Source organism: Python bivittatus, unplaced genomic scaffold, assembly GCF_059951505.1.
Source record: "Python bivittatus isolate LINGU-HERP-01145 unplaced genomic scaffold, Pbiv_v1 ctg000080_np1212, whole genome shotgun sequence".
NCBI classification, from domain to species: domain Eukaryota; kingdom Metazoa; phylum Chordata; class Lepidosauria; order Squamata; family Pythonidae; genus Python; species Python bivittatus.
Window position 1 is genome coordinate 4,497,328 of NW_028277035.1, and position 24,225 is coordinate 4,521,552.

General features: G+C 38.0%; 1 protein-coding gene across 1 annotated transcript in view; it reads left to right on the plus strand.

Annotated features, from left to right (window-relative positions):
• Positions 1-24,225, plus strand: part of MGAT5B (alpha-1,6-mannosylglycoprotein 6-beta-N-acetylglucosaminyltransferase B) — a 222,826-nt gene that overhangs the window by 175,264 nt on the left and 23,337 nt on the right. Inside the window, exons 11-15 of the mRNA XM_088134743.1 lie at positions 1,143-1,273; positions 2,866-2,925; positions 10,891-11,046; positions 13,075-13,221; positions 14,238-14,354. Coding sequence (XP_087990869.1) covers positions 1,143-1,273; positions 2,866-2,925; positions 10,891-11,046; positions 13,075-13,221; positions 14,238-14,354 — 611 coding nt within the window. The remainder of the gene's footprint in view (positions 1-1,142; positions 1,274-2,865; positions 2,926-10,890; positions 11,047-13,074; positions 13,222-14,237; positions 14,355-24,225) is intronic.

Below are 24,225 nucleotides of genomic sequence, written 5' to 3' on the forward strand. Positions count from 1 at the left end.
CATGTGGTCTTTTAGCACACAGTCTACAAAATGCTCTGGGAATTAAATATACTGTATCATACTTCCTTTTCTCCAAAGCGAGTACTGTTACAATTTGCTCTGCTTCCCCTTTGTTTTCTTCCAATAACCATGGATTTTTCATGGAAATCTGATGAATCACTGATCTAAGAACAGAATCAATGGCAGATATTTTTTGGTTTTAAGAAATCACCATTATTTCATTATGTTGACATTTTAGATCAAACTTCACTCATGGAACCAGACGCTGAGTTAATCTTACAAACTGCAAACCATGCAGTTTGCTGAATTCATCCTGCAGCACCATTCAGTTCTAAAACAATTCAGTTACACAAACATTTGGATTGTGGAAAAATACAACTTCAGAGCAAATTATCAAGTCTGCCTAAGTCATGACACAAGTCATGAAAGTTTTGCAAACTTTCCAGTAATGAGTAATGAGAATTGGCATGCTCAGCCAAGATTATACTCAGAGTTTTAAAACGTTATACCAAGTGCAAATTATAAGCCAAAATAAATTGGTTTATAAAAGTAACATTTTTCAGGACTGATGTTTTATTTTTAAAATCGCCTATTCTTTTTCAGATAGCTCATTCAACTAGCAATTGCAGTTTTTTTAACGGACAACAACAACAAAAAATGGATATGTCATTACAGAATGAAAAATATTGGGTAAGAGAGGTGTGAAATATGTCAGTGGACTCATTTTTAAGATAAGGGTATTTGACTTCTAAACTAACAAAGCGCCTCTCATGTGAATAACCAGAAAATTGGCGGCGTAGGATGGATCGTCTCATGTTTCAGGGTATGATACACAGAGTTCACAAAAAGTGTAGAAAGTCTAGGGCAATCTTTTTCAACCTTGGCAGCTTGAAGATGTGTGGATTTCAACTCCATGCTGGCTGGGGAATTCTGGGAGTTGAAGTCCACACATCTTAAAGTTGCCAAGGTTGAGAAACATTGCTCTAGGGTGAGTGCAAACTTCAATGCAGCCACTACAAAGAGTATACTCTTCTGATGAAATGGTATGGCATTTCATTGGGGATAGATTGTTTGCATTATTCTGGGGAGAGTGATGGAGGTTTCCGTTGCTGCAATGGCATATTTTTGTTATTCCTCCACAGCTCATACACCAGATAACTCTTTCATGGGGTTTGTGTCAGAAGAGCTCAATGTGACTGAGAAGCAGTTTATTAAATCCAACAAGGCCAGCAACATGGCAGTTGTCTATGGGAAAGAAGCCAGCATTTGGAAGGTGGGTTACATATACAAGCTTTTCATCCCAACTGCATAAAGAATTAAAAAGAGGAACTTTCCTGTGATGAAAAAGTCATTCACCACTCACCACTCTTTGAAATGCCTTTTATGGCTCTGGGGCACATTGTATATAAACTCAAGGATTTCATGAAATGGGGAATGTTTCCTTTTTCTTCTCAAACTGAGATTCAACTGACAGGGTGAGCTCACACATTATTTCCCAACCTGATCAGGCCTCCCCAGGCAAAGGAGCAGCAGTGTCAAAATTTGCTCTGAGCTTTGCTCCTGATTTTACCTGCCCAAACCTTGGAGGGCAGTTGCTACCCCAAATTTGAAAACCCTGTGGTATTAATGAGTAAGAGGGGTATATTTATGTCCTGACCAGCCCTAATACCAATGAAATCATTTGTTTTCCTAAGGGTGGAGGCAGGGAAAATCCCACAAATGTATGTGTCATTTTAGGGATTGCAGTCCTGCAATTTGAGAACCTCTTTCTAGAGATCCCATCTTCAGTCACCACACCTGGCATGCTAATTCTGCCCAACTACCAGTGCAGAACACGCGGGTCTCATTTTTCAGACCAAACTCAGACGTACAGTGTCACTCTTGTTGGTTATGTTCCTCAATTCTATATTTAGCCTGGGAAAACTATAACTATTAGATAGATTGTGCTGGTCCAGACCTTAACCTTTGTTTATCTTAATTGTTATTCTTTGCACTATTTAATGTTAATAATGGCCCCAGGACATTTATGAATGTCATAGGAAAAAAGGCTACAGTTTTAAGCCATGGTGACATTCAATGAGAATTTTGCCAAGGAGGAGAAAAACTGGCATTCCAAGAAAACCCTGAACTGACTGTTAAAATGTTATACCTGGTGTTGGTTTCATGTCAAGTTTCAACAGAAGCACTATTTGGACTGGATTCTGAGGCTGCAACCCAGAGATTTTCCCAGAATCCTCCAACCAGCTACTATACTAGGGATCAGCTCCTTCAAAAGCAGGTTCTGCAGTATGGGATGGATGGTAGAACTGAGAGGGAGAAGCCATGATTAGTCTGCCTCCAGAATGCAAAGCTCATATCTCCAGCATACAGACTGGCAACCAAAGCTTTTTTTAAAAAATTATTTAAGACATCAAACTATTTTAATTTTACTCTAAGAAGATAAGTCAGACAGGTTGACTGAAGATAGCAATTATTTAGATCATGAATTCCAACCTTAAATACTATACACTGAGATCAGATTCTGAGCTAATCACACTTTTAAAAGCTCTGTGTTCTATATTTAATCATTCAAGCTGACCTCTTCAGTCATAAATCATCTAAAAAATTAATACCATTGGTTCTGGATTTTATTTGGAGAATTCTTTTCCAGGAGAAGAGTGGTGATAGCTATGGTGCTGGCCTTTTCAAAAATGAAGAAGAATTTGCCATGGGCTAACTATAAATTCAACTTGTTTGGTGATCATCAGGCTGGGGGAAGTTAGATTTGTTGAATGACTGGTCTGATCCAACAGCGCTCTTTTCATGGTCATATAACTTATATTTCACCATCTTGGAGCATTTTAGTTTGTTGTCTTTTGTACACAGGAAGTCAATCTTGCCTCTTCTTGCTTCTCCCTATGTGCCAACATGGATTTCCAGTTACAGGTACAGTAAATCACAAATCATTTTAAATTGTATATGTGTCTAATATATTATAGCAGAATAAATACTGATTTAATACTTTTGATATGTAGATTATATAAACTTAAGTAACCATTTTCAAAATGGAGTTTAATATGAATTATTACAAAGTGAGATTTTGGATAATTTTTTAAAGTGACATTTGTTTAATCCATCTTGTTTTTCCCCAAGACAAATCAATTTGTTCTGATTGCTTTGGTACAAATGGCATTAGCTCAATTTAACTTACACAAACATTCTTTTTAAATATATGACACGGACATGGCAAGTTCTCTTTTCTTCACGTTGCTTCCTCTTACTTGCTGCTGATTTCTACTTTTGCATATCTATGAAAAGAGTTATCTTCCCTCCTGTGACTACTGTTCCATTTTCAGCAGAAAACAATTACCCCTTCCCAGGAACAAAATCAAAGCCTGCCTAGTGAATTTTCAAAAGAGAAAGGTTTTTTTTCTTCCCCACACTCTCTCTGGCACAGGCATTTTCTCCCTGCAAATCTGGCCCCTCCACAATTGATGAAATCAGTTATGAATCAGTGTGCAATTGCTCCTTACTGAGATCTCTAGACAGCAAACTGCAAAAAATCCCCAAGCAGAAACTGTGGACTCCTTTAGAGAAAGTTCTTTCTCTATTCCCACAATATTTACAACTCCAACTGAATATGCAACACATATTGCTACTTTTCTGCTCATCTCCATGTACATCTAATATGAAACAAATAAATTAACATACTATAAATACATATCTGCTCTTAAATGGTTTCCTTCTCTTGATATGTAGGTATGATTGTGTGACTCATATAAACTACATATACATCCCACTTTTTTGTAAACAAGATTTGTGCAAGACTGCTTTACACAACTCCCTTCCAGTCTCAGAATCTAGCAAATGATTTAAACATCCTCCATTTTATTCCCCTAACAAAACATAAGCCTTATTTTGTATTGCCAGTGAGGGCTGCAGTGGACTCTTTATCAATCTGTTTTAAAATGTATAGTTACAATTACAATTAAAATATAAATATATAGTTACAATTAATATATAAAATTGTATATATACTGTATCGTATGTGTGTGTACAGAATTGTATACAGAAGAGCTGTATGCCAGCAGCAAAGAGGCCTCAGGATGTTGAGGAAAAGGAAACAGAAATAGAACCAGCCTTCCTTCAGGGAGAAGTTGTGTGGGCAATGAGCCAACTGCCCAACAAGAAGGCCCCAGGTGTTGATACCATCCCTGCAGAATTGCTGAGGCCTGTACCACCCACAACCATTACAGCCTTGTGCCAGAAAGCTTGGGAAATGAACACATGGCCACAGGATTGGAAACAATCAGTGTTCATTCCAGTGACGAAAAAGGGTGACCCCAAAGTTTGCTCCAATTGCCACACAATTGCCCTCATTCCTCACACTAGCAAGATTCTACAGATCATACAACAATGTCTGGCACCGACCATTGAAAGGGAATTACCAGATGTTCAAGCTGGCTTCAGAAATGGTTGTGGCACTCATAACCATATTGCAAATCTACGCTGGATCATGGAAAAATCTCTGGAATATCAAAAGAACATCTACATCTGCTTTATTGACTACAAGAAAGCCTTCAATTGTGTCGATCATGACAAGCTGTGGAGAACCCTAGAAGACCCAGGGGGTGTGTGCCAACACATCTGGTCAAGTTGGTGCAGTTGCTGTACACAAATCAGGAAGCCACTGTGCAAACACCATATGGATACAAGATAGAGAAAGGGGTATGGCAAGATTGCATTCTTTCACCTTTCTTATTCAACCTGTATGCTGAAGTGATCATGACAAAGCTGAAACTTGAAGAATCAACAATTGGAGTAAAGATTGGAGGAAGGAACATCAACAGTCTTTGATATGCTGATGACACAACTCTCCTCTCAGAAACCAAAGAAGGCCTGAAACATCTGATCAAAAGGATTAAAGAAGAAACTGAGAAATTTGGCCTCTTCTTGAACATCAGAAAGACCAAGCTCATGACCACTGTGAGGAATAGAAATGTCAAAATAGCAGTTGAAGGTGAAGAGATTGAATGTGTGAAAGAATTCACTTTCCTAGGATTGCAGATTGATCAAAGCAATGAATGCAGTCCAGAAATAAAGCATCAAATCACACTAGGTCGCACAGCAATGATGACATGAATCGAATATGGGAAAGCACGGACATCAGCCTGGCAACTAAGTGCAGATTAGTCCACACCATCATGTTTGCCATTGCTGCCTACAGTTGCTAAAGTTGAATCATGAGAAAACTAGACAGGAGGAAAATCGAGTCGTTTGAGCTGTGGTGTTGGAGAAGACTCTTATGCATTCCTTGGACAGCAAGTTCTAGAGCGTATAAAACCTGACGCATTGCTGGAAGGCAAAATCACAAAATTCCACCTTACTTATTTCGGCCATGCCATGTGATCAGACTCACTGGAAAAGACAGTTATGCTGAGAATGGTCAGCAGTAAAAGGAAACGAGGCTGCCAAAAAACACGGTGGCTAGACACCATGAAAGCCGACACCAACCAGAGAAGAAAACAACTGAAAGAAGCTGAACAAGACTGGAAAATGTGGAGAGAGCTGGTCCATAGAATCGTCGAGAATCAGGCATGATTGAATGGATAGCATCATCATTTAATCCTTTTGATCAGATAAAAATTTTATATTTTATAAAAATATAGAATATACATACAGTATATAGTTACAATTACACATAGTATATTATGCTCAGTGATAAATGGTAGCACTAACTTCTTCCTATATCTGAAAGCTTACTTGTAGAGTATGCTGACTTTTATTACCTGGATCCAATATGTTGCATTTGTTTTATGGTGGAGACAAAGAAGGCAGATGGAGCAAAAGCACCTCACTGATCTTTCTGCAGTCCCTGACAGCAGAAATAACAATTATAGTAAAGAAATCATTTCAAACTCCTCGCTAGGTGCTGCCAGATACTCAGAATGCATTGACATAATCCAAGTGATTATGTATGGAAAAATGGTAGAAAAAATCCAACTTTTTGTAGGTTTCTACCTTCATTATTTGTATCATTGTTTTTGTTTATTAGCTTTACCAGTTCTCTGTTTATTTTATTTCCCTCAAATTCTGGAAGAACTTGACTGTGTTACACATGACCTTGTAGACTCATTGGTGACTGATCTGTGCTGACAGGCAACACATCAAGAGCTTTTTTCATGGGTAGAAAAGTTTACTTGACCCATCCTTGGCCTAATTCTAGGTAGTGGCAGGCTACCATCAAACTCTGGGATATGTTGAAGCATTATGTGCATCTCCTGTGAGGTCTAGCAGCAGCCATGGGGTCTGTTTCATGGCCAGAAATACTAGGGGTAGAATTTTAAACCAGGAATAGCTTACTGCCATTGTTGAAATTTTGGGGAATCTGAAGAAAGTTGTAGATAAGTAATAATAATAATAATAATAATAATAATAATAATAATAATAATATCATGATCATGATCATCATCATCATCATCATCATCATCATCATGATCATAGTGATGGTTTGTCACACAGTCAGCCAGATGTTTAAACTGGATTTGGCATTTTTATCTACCTATTGAGTCCTTCCCAAGGACTTGGGATAGGCAAATGTTGTTTGATGGCATTAAAGGTATCATCGCAGGATATAACCTGTTCCAAGTAAAGCTGCCAACTGAATGATGGTGATTTTGTCAATGCTGATGGTGTTCAAGTGGTGCTCCAGATGATGTGGGATTGCACCTAAGGCGCCTATTACTATTGGTACTATCTTTGTTTTCTTTTGCCATAGTCATTCTACTTCTGTTTGCAGGTCTTTATATTTTGTGATATAAGCTCCAAATAATCTATAGAGTTCATGGAATCCAGAAATAAATACCTGGGTCCCCAAATACAGCCGGACACTACTAGCACACCTAGCTCTGGCTGCACTCTGTGGCCTATTCAGTTGGATTCACTGTTTGCCCAAGAGCTGATATATGATGCTGTGCACAGGAAGTATAGCACACTGGTCCAGAAGATAAGAATTAGATTAATGCAGATATTTGAAATAACTAAGGCTCACTACTGACCTCTTGAAGTGGGAGCAATTGTTGTACAATTTATGTATCACATGGCTGCTGCAGCCTCTATGAATTGATTAGCCATACTGAGACATTCCTTCCTTCATAGGCTATGAGCATTAATTAGGAGAACGTGTATAAAGCTGGGGGGCTGAAAAGAGCTTGTTTCAAATCCACCATATTGAATTTTGACACCTCTGCTCTTTCCCCAGAATAATTGGGTCTTTTAAGGCTAAGGTAGATAAGGAGTTGAAGAAAAGAGCGGAAAATGAAAAGAGTACTATTCGGAGTACTATTTGGTGCTGACCACAGCTGAATTCAAAGGGGAATTTGCTTCTTTTTGGGTAGAATTTATGCTGGCATAGAAAAGAGATCCATGCCTGGGAACATTGTGTAGCATGTATTGATCTGCAAGCATATGCATCTGATAGAGCGATAATGAAGTCCTTACCAGCTCTGTGCAATTATTTAAAGATAGCATCAGATGAGCTCCAGAGTTAATCAACCTAATGCATGTTGGGCCTCCAAAAGGGAAATTGCCAGGAAGTGACAGCAAGATGCCACTTTTCTTTTTTTATCTTTTTAAATCTGTCTATTTTCTTCCTGCAATAAAGCAATTAAACAAGAGAGAAGCAACTACATTGTCTGCCTGAACTCTTGGTTTCCTAGGTGTGACGGCTCAAGAGGCTTTCACCTTCTAATATATCAATGGTTCACCCTCATTTTCCCTTCAGCTTTGCATTTAATGTGCCATTTGCTAAAAACACTCTTTGGTTGTTTCCAAATAGATCTTTTTACAGAGGCTTTTAATTGTTGGTTTTAATACCTCTGGTTTTTTTTAAATAAAATTTTATTGCTTTTTAATTAATAACAAAAAGAAAAAACACAATAATAATAATAATAATATACTATCAAGAAGAAGAAAAGATGTTAAAAAGTGCTATTATGAAAAAGTGACAAAAATACAACAAAGAGTTTTGTCATCACGCGTGGGGTGGGGATGGGAATAGTTTTGGGGTTGGCTGGTTCCCTAGTCTTACCTTTGACCGATATTATCTGGTCACAGGCTGAAATAATATCACCATCTCTTGGATTTCATTGTATTTAATAATTGTATTTTATATTTGTATTATTTATGTTTTTACTGATCTTAAATTGTTTTGTTGTGAACCGCCCAGAGCCCCTCCTTGTGGGGGAGTTGGGTGGTGATATAAATTTGATAAATAAATAAATAAAATAAATAGTATATCATTATAACAGTAAACAGTTACAAATCTATATATATTTTTCTAATGCAAATATTATTCAGATGCATATATACTTCCAATACATTTATGTGACTATCATTTTTTTAACCAACTGTATTTTGTATAAATGAGTCCCATATTTCATTATTCTTGTCCATGCAAAGTCTATGTCTAGAGGCAATCTGCTCATAAGTGGCAAGTGCAATCAGGTCTTCAAACCATTGAATAAATGGGGCCATGCGTTTATCTTTCCAATGTTGCAACATCAGTCTTTTGGCCATAGTAAGGGCACAGAGAATCCATTTATGTTGTCCAGATGTCAAATTCCATGTACTAGATATATAGTTCAAAAGAATATTTTCCCCTGAAAATGTTAGCTTTCGTCACACAATCTTATTTATATAGTCCACTGCTATCTCCCAAAACTTAGTAAGTATAGGACATTGTAAAAACATATGCTTTAAAGAGGCATTGCCCTTATTACATCTCCAACAAAATGCTGTTTTTGACAATCCTTTTCTATACAAATGTAGTAGAGTCCAATAAATTCTAAATATTATTTTGTTGTTGTATAAATTGTAGTTTAAGGTCCATTGACAATCTTGCTATAGAAGTTAAATACTCTCCCATTGTCTAGGCAATATAGAAACCTCTAATTCTTTATTTCATTCATCCCTTAACATCTACATATCAAATTAATTTATTGATAATGAATATCTATAAAAGCCAATATTAGGGTTTTTTAGTTTTAAAGGATTTTACAAGTTGTTCTTGTATCTCGCGTGTCTAGGAAGCTGAAAATGCTGCTGGTCCAAACAATGTTGTTAATAATTGTTGTAACTATAAATATTGCTATTGGGCTACATCTGATAGATATTTATCTCTTAACACAGCATATGTTAAAAATTCATCTTCATCGTCTATCAATCAGTCCAGAGTCAATACCCCTGCTTCCATCCAAATTTTCCATATCACCCTCTTTTTCCCAATTATTACCTCTGGTTTAACCATGGTTACTTGTTTTTATTGTGAGGACTTTTCAGTAACCTGTGGATAAATGAATACATACATTGACCAAAGGCAATCATATTCTAACGAAGTGGGACTCCTAGAAGAATGAGAATGAAACAGAGAGATTATACAGGAAGCCCCACTTCAGAATAAATTTGTGTGTGTATTTACTATTTGGTCTTGTTGTACTCCCAGGTACAGACACAGACACACATTTTAAGTCTAAAAAAAGCCCAACTCTGTACTACAGCAATACTTTATTAGTATCAATGAATAAATGCCAGAAATGAAATACCTACAACAAGCTTTCAGGTGCTTAGAATTCCAGGCTGCGTGTTTAGTAAACCTCGGAGTGGGGTTGGAGAGAAGCTTAGCTTGAGGTTAAATTTATCAAGGCTAATATTAAGTGTTAAAAGGGAGATCTGGGTTGCAGATTCCCCATTTGGGGAGAAACGAACTGCAGCAGGCAAACTGCACAGATCCCTTGCTAATCTAAAGTTAATCTAAAATGCAGTTTTTGCAGATACAAAGAGTGTGATTCATTTTAAGTGTTGTGCTTATATTGGCATTACCTCTCAATATTAGCTGAAGTCAGTTGCACTGCTTAGTGGATTGAGTGATTCTCAGGTAATAAAAAATTCATCAGGTTTAGGATCCACTCATTAAAAAGTAAACTTTGGTTTTTGATATGATATACATAAAGCAAAATCAACTATGTTAGTGAAAAAAAGACCTTACAGAAGGGCAAATATCCATTAGGACTAATCAGTACTTACAGCATTCCCTCTAAGGTAGGCCAGTATTCTTATCTCACTTTCATGGAGGGGTGTCTAAAAATAGGTAGCTCGTAGTGGTGAGGTTTTGAAGCAACAACGTTCTCAAATCACAGCGTATTCTTTAATCCCTACCCTAGTGGGTCTACAAATATGTTTTTGGAATGCATTTTTATTTGCTCAATTCTATGTTTCTTTAGTAGGAGACTAACACTTGAATAAGATCTATGTAAGTTTAATAAAATATGAGTATTATGGAATTGTTATTCCCAAATTTAGTTGGCAATAGACTGCTGAAAATGTATTCTCCATTGGCTCTTCTTCCAGCCATTCATATTGGATTTGGTGGAAAAATATTATATTGTGTCCCAACCCCCAAAGGAGAAAAACTATCAAAGTTTATTTATGTATTTATTTTATTATATTTCTGTGCTGCTACTCTCAAGCTGTCATTGGTGGGCTATGATATTCTTGCCCTTGATTTAGTTAGGATTGAGTGTGTTTGACCATGCACTGTACTGCATCTTTCCATGTGAAATCCCAAGAAACATATCAGAAAGAAACCCCATGGGACTTTGTCAGACTAGGAACGGGAGCAAGTACGGAGGTTACCTAAGCAGCAAAATACCTGAAAACTGCCTAGATCTGACTGGATTGAGATTGTACGTAACTTTCATAAATACAATAAAGCAAGAACAGCAGTACCTCACCATTCTAAAGCCTGCTGAGAATGAGGCAGAAAAATAGGGAGCAACATATTCAGGATTTCAGCCTGATCTTAGTTGGCCCTGATGAGCATCTTTCCTTTCCTTTCCTTCCTTTCCTTTCCAGGGTAAAGAGAAGTTTCTAGCCATCCTTAACAAGTACATGGAGATCCATGGCACCGTTTATTATGAAACCCAGCGCCCACCCGAGGTTCCAGCTTTTGTGAAGAATCATGGCCTTTTGCCCCAACATGACTTTCAGCAGCTGCTGAGAAAAGCCAAGGTACTGGCCACAGTCAAGAAGATAGTTCTGCTCCCAGCTGAGGAAGTTGTGGATGCTAAAGGAAAGCCCCTTTTGGCAGTAAAAACTCTGCTTCCTGCTGTTGCATGAACACAGAAGCACATTGTGAAAATGCATTCCTACCTGCAACAAGTCTTGGGAAAGAGGAATAGATGGCCTTGTGTTGCAGGATTGCAGAGCTGTCAAACAGTGGAAATATCAGGGGAATAGGTATTCAGAACATCAGTGAAGAGGATGTCCTTTGACAAAACACTTGATTTGCCAATAGGGATTAGGCACTTGATAGCCTGTATCTTTTGCTCTAAATAATGGCCAATTATGAAGGTTGGAGAGGTGGGGAAATAGTTTAAGAAGGGAGATTTTCAGGAACCATAGGAATGCATGGCACAGATTCACAGTATTTTGCATTCCAGTAATGAAAGCTATCCACTAGATAGCTTTCATTACTGGGTAGAGCTGGCTTTGTATTTGGGAAGGACTTCATCAGTAGATGTTGACCAGATTGCCTTATGGTGGATGGCAGAGCTCAAATCTCATTATCTAGCTTGATTTAGCCTTTACTTTAGCTTTTTATGTTACTCCAGAATAAAACGAAACACAATCACCCAGGACAAATTAAAGCAGAATTGGAACATTTCTTTATCAGGAAGGAAAGGTAGGGTAGACATCAGTCCAAGGACAACGCACACCATTTCCCACCCAAAGCTGGATCATTTAACTCTTTATTCCTATGGGAGTGAGCAGGAGATCACACTCTTAGATGTAGTTCCAAACACTTAGCCTCCCCCAAGGGTCAAACACAGGGTCTGACTCTCAAGAACACATACAGCATGTTCTTGCTATAGTGTGTAGTCCACTTTTTTTCACCAGTGAAACTTTTTGTAACTGAATGTACGTGTGGAATTTGAGACTGCCGGGTCGAATGAAACCCCATTTAATTTGTTATATTCCTCAGCTGCTGCATTTACACAACACACTGAACACAAATTAGCCACATACGTTTTTTGGCCTAGTCTCTTATGTGAACCCATGCTATGTGGTCAATTTAGGGGTCACTGTACCGTATGAATCAGAAATTTCATTTAGCTGTCAGTTAATTATGGATAAGAATATCATATGTACATAGCCTTGGTATGATCATGGCTTCTACTGGTGATAACAAGATGTGGAGCATATTTTTTTTCATGCTGTAAATCAGTGGAATCCTATCCCTGTTTGCTTAGGAATAAATTTCTTAAATCACCAGCTTACTCCTTACTCACTGTATTAAAAATGAAAGCAATGTGGCTGCAAGCAGGTATTGGGGGGGAGGTATTTCTGTCTTGCCAAAAAAAAGAAAACAAGTTTTGCTGTTCTGTCTTGTGGAAGCTTCTTGCTCAAAATAGTCCCAGTCTCTTTTCCCTGCCCCCTTGTTCTCTCAACAGTCCCAGCTAGCATATTAAAGCCTGACTCACTGTATAGGTCTTGACAGTGCAGGGATTAAAGAAATGAAAAATACAAGGAGGTCTAGGAAAGAAGGTACAAAGAAACCAAATTCCAAACCTGCTCCTTTTAATTTCAGACTGCTCACCATGTTTCTTAATAAAGTAAACTTCAAGATAACATTCACACACTATCATTTGACATCTGGCATATTCATGAAAAGTAGACTTCAATCGCTGATTATTAATATATGCAAATTAGTATTGGCTAACTGACATATGCAGCAATAGGAAAAACATTCTGTGGCTTGTTCTGCAGTAAGAGGAGAATGATCAGCCAGTAGGAAACATGCTAATGAAAAGTCCAAGGAAAGACTTCATGGAACATTCATTCCCACTGATAGTAAACAGCCATAAGTTTCATCCTGCTGAATGGGTGAGAGAGGAGTAGTCAAAACAGTTTTACATGAGTGTCGTACACCCATTTTTGGCCCCCTGGCCAAGTCAAGGAACTGAAGGAGAAAGTTGATATATATGAATAGCCTATGTCTTCCAAAGATTGCTAAATGCCTGGTTTTGCTTTCCACAGCTCTTTATTGGATTTGGTTTTCCTTATGAAGGCCCTGCTCCTCTGGAAGCAATAGCGAATGGGTGTGTTTTTCTGCAAGCTCGTTTCAATCCACCCCACAGTTCACTCAATCATGAATTCTTCAGAGGGAAGCCAACATCAAGAGAGGTTAGTCTGCTTTGTGATGTTATCACCAAGCTTGTTTTTCTGTTTGTTTTTTTTATAACATACTGCATTATGATTTCAGCAGAATGTGTCTGGACTGTCTGGTTGATTTGGATATCCGAAGCAGAAAAATGTAATTTGTACCCACACTAAATGTGCCAATACTTTTGAGACATAGCCTGTTCTAGAGGCCAGGATGAAGAACTTAAATCAGGTTTAGGATTTCAACATAGCTGAAGTCTGGAGAATCTTTAGCACACTGTGGGCGTCAAGTCTCCCATCGGTAAATGTCGTTTGAATAGAAACCATTTACCTAACTGTGCTGTTGTGACAATGAATGCATTTAAAGAGGGCTGTTATGTGTTATTTTTGCTTGCATAAAACAAGAGTAAAAGCTACTGTGCATGTTGCAATATGCATATAGATAAACGAGTGAGAGATTTGGACCATATTTAGGCCAAATTCATGTCTGACTTTGAATAACCTAAAGAAATGTATAAATGGGCTCAAATTATTTTCTAACAGTTTCCCTAATAGGAACAATAGACATATTTGGTGCATGAAAATGTTCATGCAAATTTATGAAACGCATATTTTCTGAACCATAGTGGGGCCCCTCTGGCCCTTCAAATGTTTCTGAGCTCCCCAAAACCACACCCAACATGGCCAATGGTGAGAGCTTGTGGGCTCTAGAAGACCCCCTCCCCCCTGTTTTACACAAACAGTAGTAGAATTATGTGCCTGAAATCAGTAGGAAACATTCTTACAGCATTTGCATGAATTTTCATGGAGATTTCTTTTCTTTTTTTTCCTGAATTCACTGATGCAGAAAGAGGAATAAAAATGAGTTTAGAGTCAGGAAAAGAAGCAGCTAAATAAAACTAAAATGAGCCCATTCCCATCCTTATCTCCTACTAGCTCTTCTGACTCTAATGCTTTGCCATATTTTCTGAAATGTTTCCCATCACAGGGCCTCATATGGGAAGTGCTAAGTAATTCATTTCTGATATGCATTTTAGGTATCCTCTCAGCATCCCTATGCAGAAGATTTCATTGGAAAACCTCATGTATGGACAGTGGATTATAATAATTCAGAGGAGTTTGAATCGGCCATCAAAGCCATTATGAGTACTAAGGTAATTGTAGGTGAAAACTACTGATTGACTGCACTAGTATTTCAATCATTCATAAAATTCTCTACAGAATAGCTTCAATAAGAATGACGCTAAGTTAAGAATGAGTGTGAATTTGCCCTGGATCTGAGGATGAATGTGGGCAATCATGATATATTGCAGTTTCCACAAAGAGAAAAATAGCCCATCTCTAAGCTCCCATGGAGCTCCACAGTCAATATCACAAAGTGGAACATTTGCAATTTGACTTGTGCCATAGTTGATCCAGAAGACATGTTGAGATGCTTTATTATAACAACATGGTGCCCACATGGGGCACTGCCTGAGCCTGACGCAAATGTGCCTTGTGTTTGCTGCTCCTTTTCTATAGGTCTGATGATGGTTGTTAAATAGAGGCTATCATCGTGCCAAAACACGTGGCTTTTTCTATCAAATTTTACAGAAGGGTAAAAGGGCAGACTACGTATCCAGATACATCTTTGGATAACACCACTCTTTTCCTTCCTAGTTTAGTTTGAATGTAGATGCTTAAGATGGTGTCTAGAGTTATTTTTCTCTTGTTATAATCGGTTCTGGGACCCCAGTTTGTCCCTCTGGCCTGCAGTTTTTCCATCCTCACATGAGGATGGGCAAACAACAGTATATCTTCAATGTAGGAAAAAGAACATTGATGGAAGATGAGTGAAACAGACAAAACTATGAAGATATCTCAAAGCTTTCAATGTTCTACCCCCTTCCAAGATCTAAGCATAATCAACACAAGTCCTCTGGCATTATTCATAGTAGATTCAAAATCCGAGAGAATTGCAAGAACCTGTTGCACAATATAGACTCCATCCATCAAAAGCCAACAAATTAGGTTGCACATAATTCCTTTTGGTCTGTTCAGCTTCAAGCCAATAATACTCATAAAGGCAGATTCAGGCTGTTAGTGAAGCTTACCTGCCACTCTAGTAGTGATTTTGCAGGTCCAAATCTTTTCATCAGTTCAGCATCTGGTTTCTCTATAGTAAAATCTCATTTCATGCATTCAACATGAATATGCTCATGTCTTAAATCCTATAGCGACAAGTTCTGACAGCAGTTGCCAATCTCTGTGGCCTTTATTCCACTGCGTTTTATGTGTGTGTGCCTTCGAGTCAGTGTTGACTTCTGGTGAATGCCTGGACTAGTCCCTGCAGTTTTCTTGGCAAGGTCTTTCAGAGGTGGTTTGCCATGGCCTGCTTCCTAGGGCTGGGAGAGAGTGACTGGCCCAGGGTCACTCAGCTGGCCTCATGCCGAAGGAGGGACTAGAACTCACGGTCTCCCAGTTCCTAACCTGGTGCTGAAGCACTACACCAAACTGGCTCTCTCTTTATTCCATTAATGGAATAGAAAGCTTGGCTTCCATTCTTACCCTCCTTTCCTATGCATATTTGCAGGACAACCCAGTATCCAGATTCTTACTTTTAGAGGTGGCTGGTAACCCCAGTTTGCCTAACACTTTGTAATAATTACAACAAAGCAGGGGACAGCCTGCAGCCCTTGATCCTTCTTCTGCCTTACGAGTATTTTATTTACCATTTTGAGTCTGGAATCACATGGTAAACTTAATGTAAGCCCTAACATGGGTTTAAAACAATTAAAAACACAAGGACTTTCCAGTTGCTTCCAGACCAGAAACATGGAAAATCCTGATACTTCCTACTATGGATAATTACCCACAGTAATCTCCAGCTTTCCCCCAGTTTTAAAAGATTGCCCAATCCTGCAGTTAAAGCATATGTTGCAGTTCCATCTAATTTGCAAATTGCTTCTTCCCACTGATGACTCTTAGGCTGCCTTACAATCACTGTGCATCCCAGCTTCCATAACTTAGTGGCTGATGTTATTTTTCATCATTAAGAACAAGCAGTCACAGACTTCAGGACATTAATATATTCATTGTCAGCTTCTGGGTATTTTTTCCCCGCTAGCTCCATGAAGCCTCCTTTTCCTCAAATGTGAGTGCTATAAAAAACAATGTATGTTCTTTCATTTAATGATTATTAGTATAAGCCATATTAAGCTAATCAACAATAGGAGGAAATGTGTCAAGTGCCCCTTCCCAGTAAACTTACTGAGAAAAATGAAGAAAGGGGACTTCTGAAAAATGCAGCTCCTGTTGTGTAATGCAGTTTTTTCTCCAGAATTTTAACATGTATCTGTCACCTCCCTAGTAGCAGAAGTCTTTCAACTTGTCTAGACTATTAAAGTCCATTTTCCTGGGGTGAGAGGGGGAATAGGCTGATCTCCATTTTGCTTTCAACTTGCTTCAGGGGGTAGAAACTGCTCCCTGTTGTTCCAAAGATGGCACACTGCAAAATGATGCTTCTTTTTAATATCTGGTTCAGAAGATCAGCAGGAGCCAAGAAATCCAGCTCACCTGAGATGTTATTAAAGAGATTATTTTAGGGACTAGTGTGAGGGGTTTCATATATTATAGCAAAATTGGCTTGTTTCCAAGTGCACATGTGCTAGGAAGTACAGTAATTGCTAATCCCATATTCTTGGGAAAAGCTCCTATTAGGCCTGCGCAAATCAGCTCTGATTACATTCATACTGAATATTAGAGATTCAAAGGGTTTATGATTAAATCATATTTGAAAATTCAAGGGCAGGCAAGTTTGATTCGAATCATTTCAAGATTACATAGGCTATAAATGGGGAGGCATCAGAATATTTGAAGCTGCTTCCTTCCTTTTTCGGCAGAATGGGAACAAAATAGCAGGGATGGGAGACTCAAGGGAGGACCTTCACCCTCCAAGTTTCATCCAAATTACCTTCACAATGTTATTACAAGAGATTTTTAAAACATTTCCCCGGTACCTATGGGTGTCACAGGGGAGCAATGACTAAATGTGAACTGCCTTGTGAAGGACCACAAAAATATGATAGGAAGTATGAAACAGGATGCTTGGTGGAATGGGGACCTGAAAGATGAAAAAAAGAATTGCATTTATGACAATGGCGGCTGAAAACAAAATGAAGAGACAAGAAAGATCTTATAAAGTAGAGAGAAAAGAGATAGCTGCAAAGAACATAGTCAATGTAGAAAGTAAAAAAGGCTAAACAGGGAACTTCCAGCCCAGCGAATGCAATTGAAAATAAAAATGATTAAATTATTTGTGATGAAATTGAAGTAAGGGAATGCTGGTAGGAGTATTTTAGGGGATAGTATGGGAATGACAAGTATAGAATAGAAATGAAGGGTTTGAAATGAATGCAATAAACATTAATGTCCAGGAAAAAAATGTGAGAATGTTGACAAATGGTATGACTGCAAGTGAAATCAGTGTAATTGGAGAAATGTGGTGGTTTGTTTATGAAGTGCCTGTGTGATTTGTTTAAAGCATGTGTGAAGACTGCATCTATGCCTGTTGATCGGAAAAATGCCATTTTAGTTCTCCTATACAAAGGGCATGGTAACAAGAGTGAATGCAAACACTGTAGGGGGATTAGTGTGTTAAGTGCCTAGAAAGGTGTTTGGCAGAACTGATCAAAAGTGTGTGAGAAGTGACAATAAGTAAAATTTGCGAAAGGCAGAATGGCTTTATGCCAGATCAGGTCTTTTCAGAACTGCATACTTGCTCTTCAGCTGGTTGTTAAGAAATGTAGGAATGTGAGAAAGAAAGTTGATTATATGTCTGTTGATTTAGAGAAAGGATATGATAAAGAAAATAGGCTTGCATTATGAAATGTGTTGTGTGCATGTGGAATTTAAAGTTGGTTGCTGAATCTAGTAAGAGTGGTTTATGATGGAAGCAAAGCATGTATGAAAATAAATAAAATGCTTAGCAAATTGTTCAACATTGATAAGGGAGTAAGAAAAGTACGTATGATGTCTCTTAATTTATGGATAAATACATAAGGAAAGCATGTGGTAGCATTAGAGGTCACTTGGGGACATAAATGTGCACATACTTTAAAGTGTAGGTGATGCTGTATTATTCACTGAGTATGATGCAGTGTTGGATATGGATCTAAAACTAGTGAATCAAACACCGTTGTAGTTGTGTTTGATGCAGCAAATAGTGTGGACCATTTCAAGTTATACATTAATTGTGAAAAACTAAAGTATATGAATCAGTCTTAGAATAATGTTTAGTAAAGCAGGGAGAATGGATGGAGAAAATTTAAGATGTGCAAAGGCTGATAGAACAGTATTTGGTAGTGTGTGGTCTCCTGCAATGCTGAAAGAAGTGAAAATGGCTGGGTATGAGGACATGTTTCTGCCTACCTTGTTATATGGAAGTGAAAATTGGCTATGTCAGGAAGAACAAAAGTAAACTGAATGCATTGGGAATGGGTTACTTAAGAAATATATGTGGTAAAACAAGAACAGAGGGAGCCAAAAATGAATGTGCAATGAATGGATGTGGATTGAATACAAAAGTGAATGACCAACATGAAAGAAGCGTGTTGAGGTCTTATAGAGAGAATAAATGAGGATCAAATCATAAAACAAATATGTGTAGGAAGATTGATTGGGCTGAAAGGAAGGGGAAGGCATATCTAAGGAAGGTGTTTCAGGGATTTTCAGCTTCATGGGCCAAAATAACTTATTTGACTTTCAGGATTATGTTCTTGAGCTTGGGTGAATGTGACAAGGGGAATCTTCTACCTTCAGGCAGCAAAATAGTTTGGGCCCTCCAAGGTTATGGCGATCTCGGTTTTCCAAACATAAAAGAGGATCTGCTTCATTGTTTGGCAAGTGCATTTCAGTTCAATGCACCTTTACGGCACCCCTTGTTTTGCTCCTGCATGGCTTCTAATAGAGTCAGTACAAGAGGGTGTGTCAGTTGAGCCCAGATGTAGATGTGACAGAGAATATGGGGCTCAACTTTCTCCCACCCTTCTTTGCTCAGCAAGGTGTATGTTAGGGCTGTACACACTTGGAAGAAGCTATCTGGATATTGTGCAGACATAAGCACAGCACCTCCTTGCTATTCATTAAAGCAGCCTGACCACTTCCTCTGGCTTCTGTGTGAGCCAGAAAAAAGTACAGCTGTGTTAAGATCTCAGACTATTTTCCTAAAAAATGGTGCCTGCACCCCATCTGAAACACTTCTTCCACACTCTTTTCCATGTGTGTGTAATTAAATCAATACTAAATGTGACACAGATGGTCCATTGTAAGAGCCCCACAGGCTGAATATTTATTTGAGTCTCCTTTTCTTTCCATCCCATCACATACCAAAATTATTTTCCCTCTCTGCTGGAAAATATGCACAGATGCCTCTAATGAGTTCAAAAGCCATATGCATTTGGCATCAGGAACAGAACATCCTCTGCTAATATCATTTTGAGAAGTGCACCTTGAAGAAACATCAGGCAATGGTGAAAACTCCCTTGAGTTGAACATTGACTTTTATCAACTACTAGCATGTCCACATAGTTTTCTTAGCAACAATGTGGACATGGTTTGCCACTGCCTTCCTCCAGGATGTTTCTTGATTCCCTACATTCCTGGGATTTCCTAAATGTCTCCCATCCAAGTCCTAATTCGCTTTTCTTTTTTCTTTAGTCCAAGTCTGCTAAGAGCAAAACGGATACAAAAATAACTCCACCATATCATCCACCAAAAAGATCAGTCCCACGATATCTCCTACCACCATTGCAGTGTTACAGACCCAATCAGTCTGAAGCAGCAGTTGATTTGGAATGAGGGCTCTGAATGTCTCTGGCCTGGCCACTTGACCCCTCTCAGCAAAGATGGAAAGGGAAGAGAAAAAGAATCAATTGCTATTTTTGATTTCAAACAGCGAGGGTAGCTATTCCTCATCTAAAAGATTAGTTGTCAGTACAATAAATATGATGTGTATGTCTGGTGTGTTTAATTTAGCACAGTCATGGCCAAAGCGGAGGACAGGGCCCACTGCTAATTTGCAAAGCCTACGTTAGTAGGGTTTAGGGAAAAAAGTTATCAGAAATGCAGCAAGCAACATCTCTCTATCAGAATTGATGTACTCCAACCTCTAAGTGTGAACATTCCACACCCATAAAAAGAAAGATATAACATTAATTAATTTTGCTTCCCCTCAAAATGTAGCAGAGATTTGTGGTTTTTAAAGTTCCCATCTTGCATTTTGATATTACTAATCATTCTGAGAATGAGAGGGGGAATGATAAATCTTGCTGTAATTTATTACTTAGCCTCACTGTGTAAGTTTTTGTCTCTGATGCTTGTTTTTATAGTCTGGGAATTGTATTTTAATAATGCATTACTTTTATGGCTTATATTTTATAATACACTTTGTGAAACTTATTTTTGGAAAGGAAAAGGTAGGGAGGGTAAACTAAATAAATGCACAGCTGCTGTTTCTGCAGACCCTATATTATCTTTCATACATATAATTTTTATTGAAACTTTTAAACAAAAAGATAAAAGCTAACACACAGCTAATATAAAGTAAGAAAAAAGAAAGAAATCAAAGAAAAAGCAAAAAGTGCAAGAAAAGAAGTTGAAGAAAAAGAAAAAAGAAAGAAAAAAGATATAAAGAAAACCATGGAAAATTATTTCAATATATGATTACTGCTGTGAGATTACTATAAGCACAGAGGTGGAAAGATTCAACGCTATCCACTATGGAGGAATCATTGGTGAAGCTGACAGATTTTTCTGAAATGGATAAATTGACTTGTTTGATTAATGAAAAGACATTATCTACATTTATTGATGACTGGAAGCCTCTTATGGACTTTTTATGTAAAAATGAAAAAAAAATGAACTTGTGATTTATGGTTTTGATGATTAGAAAACACAGATTATAGAAAGAAGAGTAATATGATGTAACTTTAGAGAGAGAGGTTAAAATATATGTGTACTCATAACTGATGTGAAGAATATCAGAAGCTACTTCTTTATATCTTGCAGACTCTATATTATCTTATCCTAAAATCTTGGTTCTCATATCATACTATGCCAAGCTTTGTTTTACATGATTTATTGAATAACTCACAACTGACAGTGCACCTAACACACTAAGCCAGAAATTCTAAATCTACAATGCCCAGGTTTTCATCTCACCTCTCACTAAAACTAAGCCAACTACAAATGACTTGCATAGTGTATTATTATTATTATTATTATTATTATTATTATTATTATTATTATTATATTGCAACTGAGTAGAATCTAGAGGCTGATGCATTAAATCAGAACCCAGAAGACCAAGCAAACATCAGCAGAGATTAAAAGCGAACAAAGTGTACATTTGGGTGGTTCAAACAAATAATGCTGGATGGATGGATGGATGGATGGAAGGAAGGAAGGAAGGAAGGAAGGAAGGAAGGAAGGAAGGAAGGAAGGAAGGAAGGAAGGAAGGAAGGAAGTCCACCCTTGGAACTTGCAGGTTTCTATATCCCCAAAATTTCACTATATTTCCACAACATATTCAGAAAAATAAAAATCAGTTAGCTTTTGGTTTCCTTTCTATTTTGTTACATCATATTAAATTGAGGTGTCTTCTAGACTAACAATATATAGTGTCATCTAGCCACCACTGTGGTCATACATCTCTAATGCAGACAAGCTTTATATCACCACAGAAATAGCTGGGTGAGGCTATAAATCATTGTTCTGGAAGACCTTACAGTCCACTGTAGAAGAATCCAAGCAAAGAGGAAACAGTACATTTCCGTATTGCCTATTTGAATGCTGATGGCGACACCGAGGCTTCTGAACTAGAATCCCAAAAAAGAAAAGAATCTGTTCATTCCATTTCCTCAATGCCGTTCTTCAGTCCTGGATGCTGAATACCTATCCTAGGATTATTTTTGAAATGTAGCTCGGGAGCATTTTATGACCCAGGAGCGCATGAACAGGCACATGGGGATCAGGCCAGTCTAAGACTTGTGCATCATGGAAGTCTGTCAGGAAGGCCGAATAAAGGCCTTTGAAAACTTCTTGCAGGAGGTGTTGCAGGAGATTTGGGTGGCTGGATCCACAAGAGGATAGAAGAGGGAATTTCAAGGTCATTCAGAAGGCAGAGCACAGCGACTGAAGACCCCTTGCTGTTGCACGTAGACTGAAATACCATTGTCCCATTTGAAAAAAATACAGAGAAATGCAACCTACATGACATACCTGCAAAAAAATACAGAGAAACCAAGTTATCACAAAGAAAAAGATTAAGAAGAAACCATGAAGAACACATTTTTAAAAAGCAATATGCAGTTTTCTAAATGCTCACCTAATTAATAATTAAATTCTATTAACCAAAACCAAGAACAAACGCACAAAACCAAACACTCTAAGAATTAATATATATAAATCCTCCAAATATACCGCATGTATTTTTAGTAACAAAGTATCAGATTACCCATAAAAATGATCTATTCTGGTAAAATATGAAATCCATGCTAAAAGGGAAGCATGTTGTTTTTCGATTGATAAAAAAAAACCCAGCCTTTTCCAAAATAGATAAATTATACATTTCTTGAATCCAATCTTTCATGTCTGAAGTGTCATTGTTCTAGAAAGAAAAGCCCATCAAAACAGTTTACCAAATTAAAACATACGAATAAAATATCAATAGAATAAGAACAAAACATTATGCCTTGAAGAGAAGGATAGTCAAGGGGCAGAAGTTTGTCTGTTTGTTTTTTTCAATCTGACCACCTTACTTGAACTGAGTTTAGGACTTTATATGCAAGACTGTTGTTGCCCATTATCTGTAATGGGCTCTAGGCAGGCCCAGAAGAAACAGCAACTAGATATATAGAAATATCATTGTTACTTTGCACAACCAGACTGAAGGCTCCTGCAGTTACCAATCAAAAGGCATTGTGCAGGTATTCATCTTTTCTACCTTATCAGATTTTGTGTGATAAGGAAAAAAAGAAGTAGCAGCAGCACAGGGAAAGCAAAATAAGACTATCAGTAATGGAAAGCAATCACCTGGACCTCCTATATTGTTCCACAAATGGGGGCAGGCAATTGTATAATAATGGTCTTATCCAGGATTCCATGCGTGATCTGGTACCACATCTTCCACCCTCTTCTCAACCAAACCATAAGCAATAGGCAGACCTAGGTTGCGCCTCATCCTCACTCACTTGGGTAGGTTCCTACCAATCACTTAAGCTGGATCCCCATTATTAAATTATAGCGCTCTTCACATCTTTAGTCAGGAGGAAACTACACAGCCATGAAACTGGCCATTCCCCTTGTTGATCCTTATCCTGACTCTATTGCCAGACACTGCGAGTCACCTGTCTTCTGAAGGTGACAAAGCATAATAGATTTTATACAGCTAGAGGCTGCTTTGGGACTGTGTCAGAATAAGGATATTTTGGAATATATAAATACCAAAACTTAAGACTGGAGATGAGATAAAAGTACCATCATGGGGATATGACAGAGAAAAAATGTCTCCAGAACATGCGTGTAGTCTGATTAAGTGCAAGTGGGAATCTGGCTTCACAGAGTCCTCTAGAGCAGTTTTCCATCCCTTGGCAACTTCTTTACAATTCTGGGAGTTGAAGTCCACTTATTTGGAATTTGCTGAGGTTGGAAAACACACTGCTCTAGAATCATCCAATCATCATTGTGCCAATATAGCACTAATGAGGACAAGCTTTATATAATGTCCGAGATGGCTGAGTGACACTAGAAGATACTATCATGGCCTCTCTGAAGTGACACTATCCATAGACAGATTCTCAGACAGCAGAAAATTACAGAAGAAAAATATATATTGACTTTTTCAATTAAGAAAATTCAAGAAGCAGCATTAGATCATCTTACTATCAGACAAAGAGCTTGCATTTCTTAGAAATCTTGGTTATTTCCAGACCGAAAACAACTCAACAGCTTGGAAGCTGTCCAGAGCCTAAGAACTCTCCTTAAGAG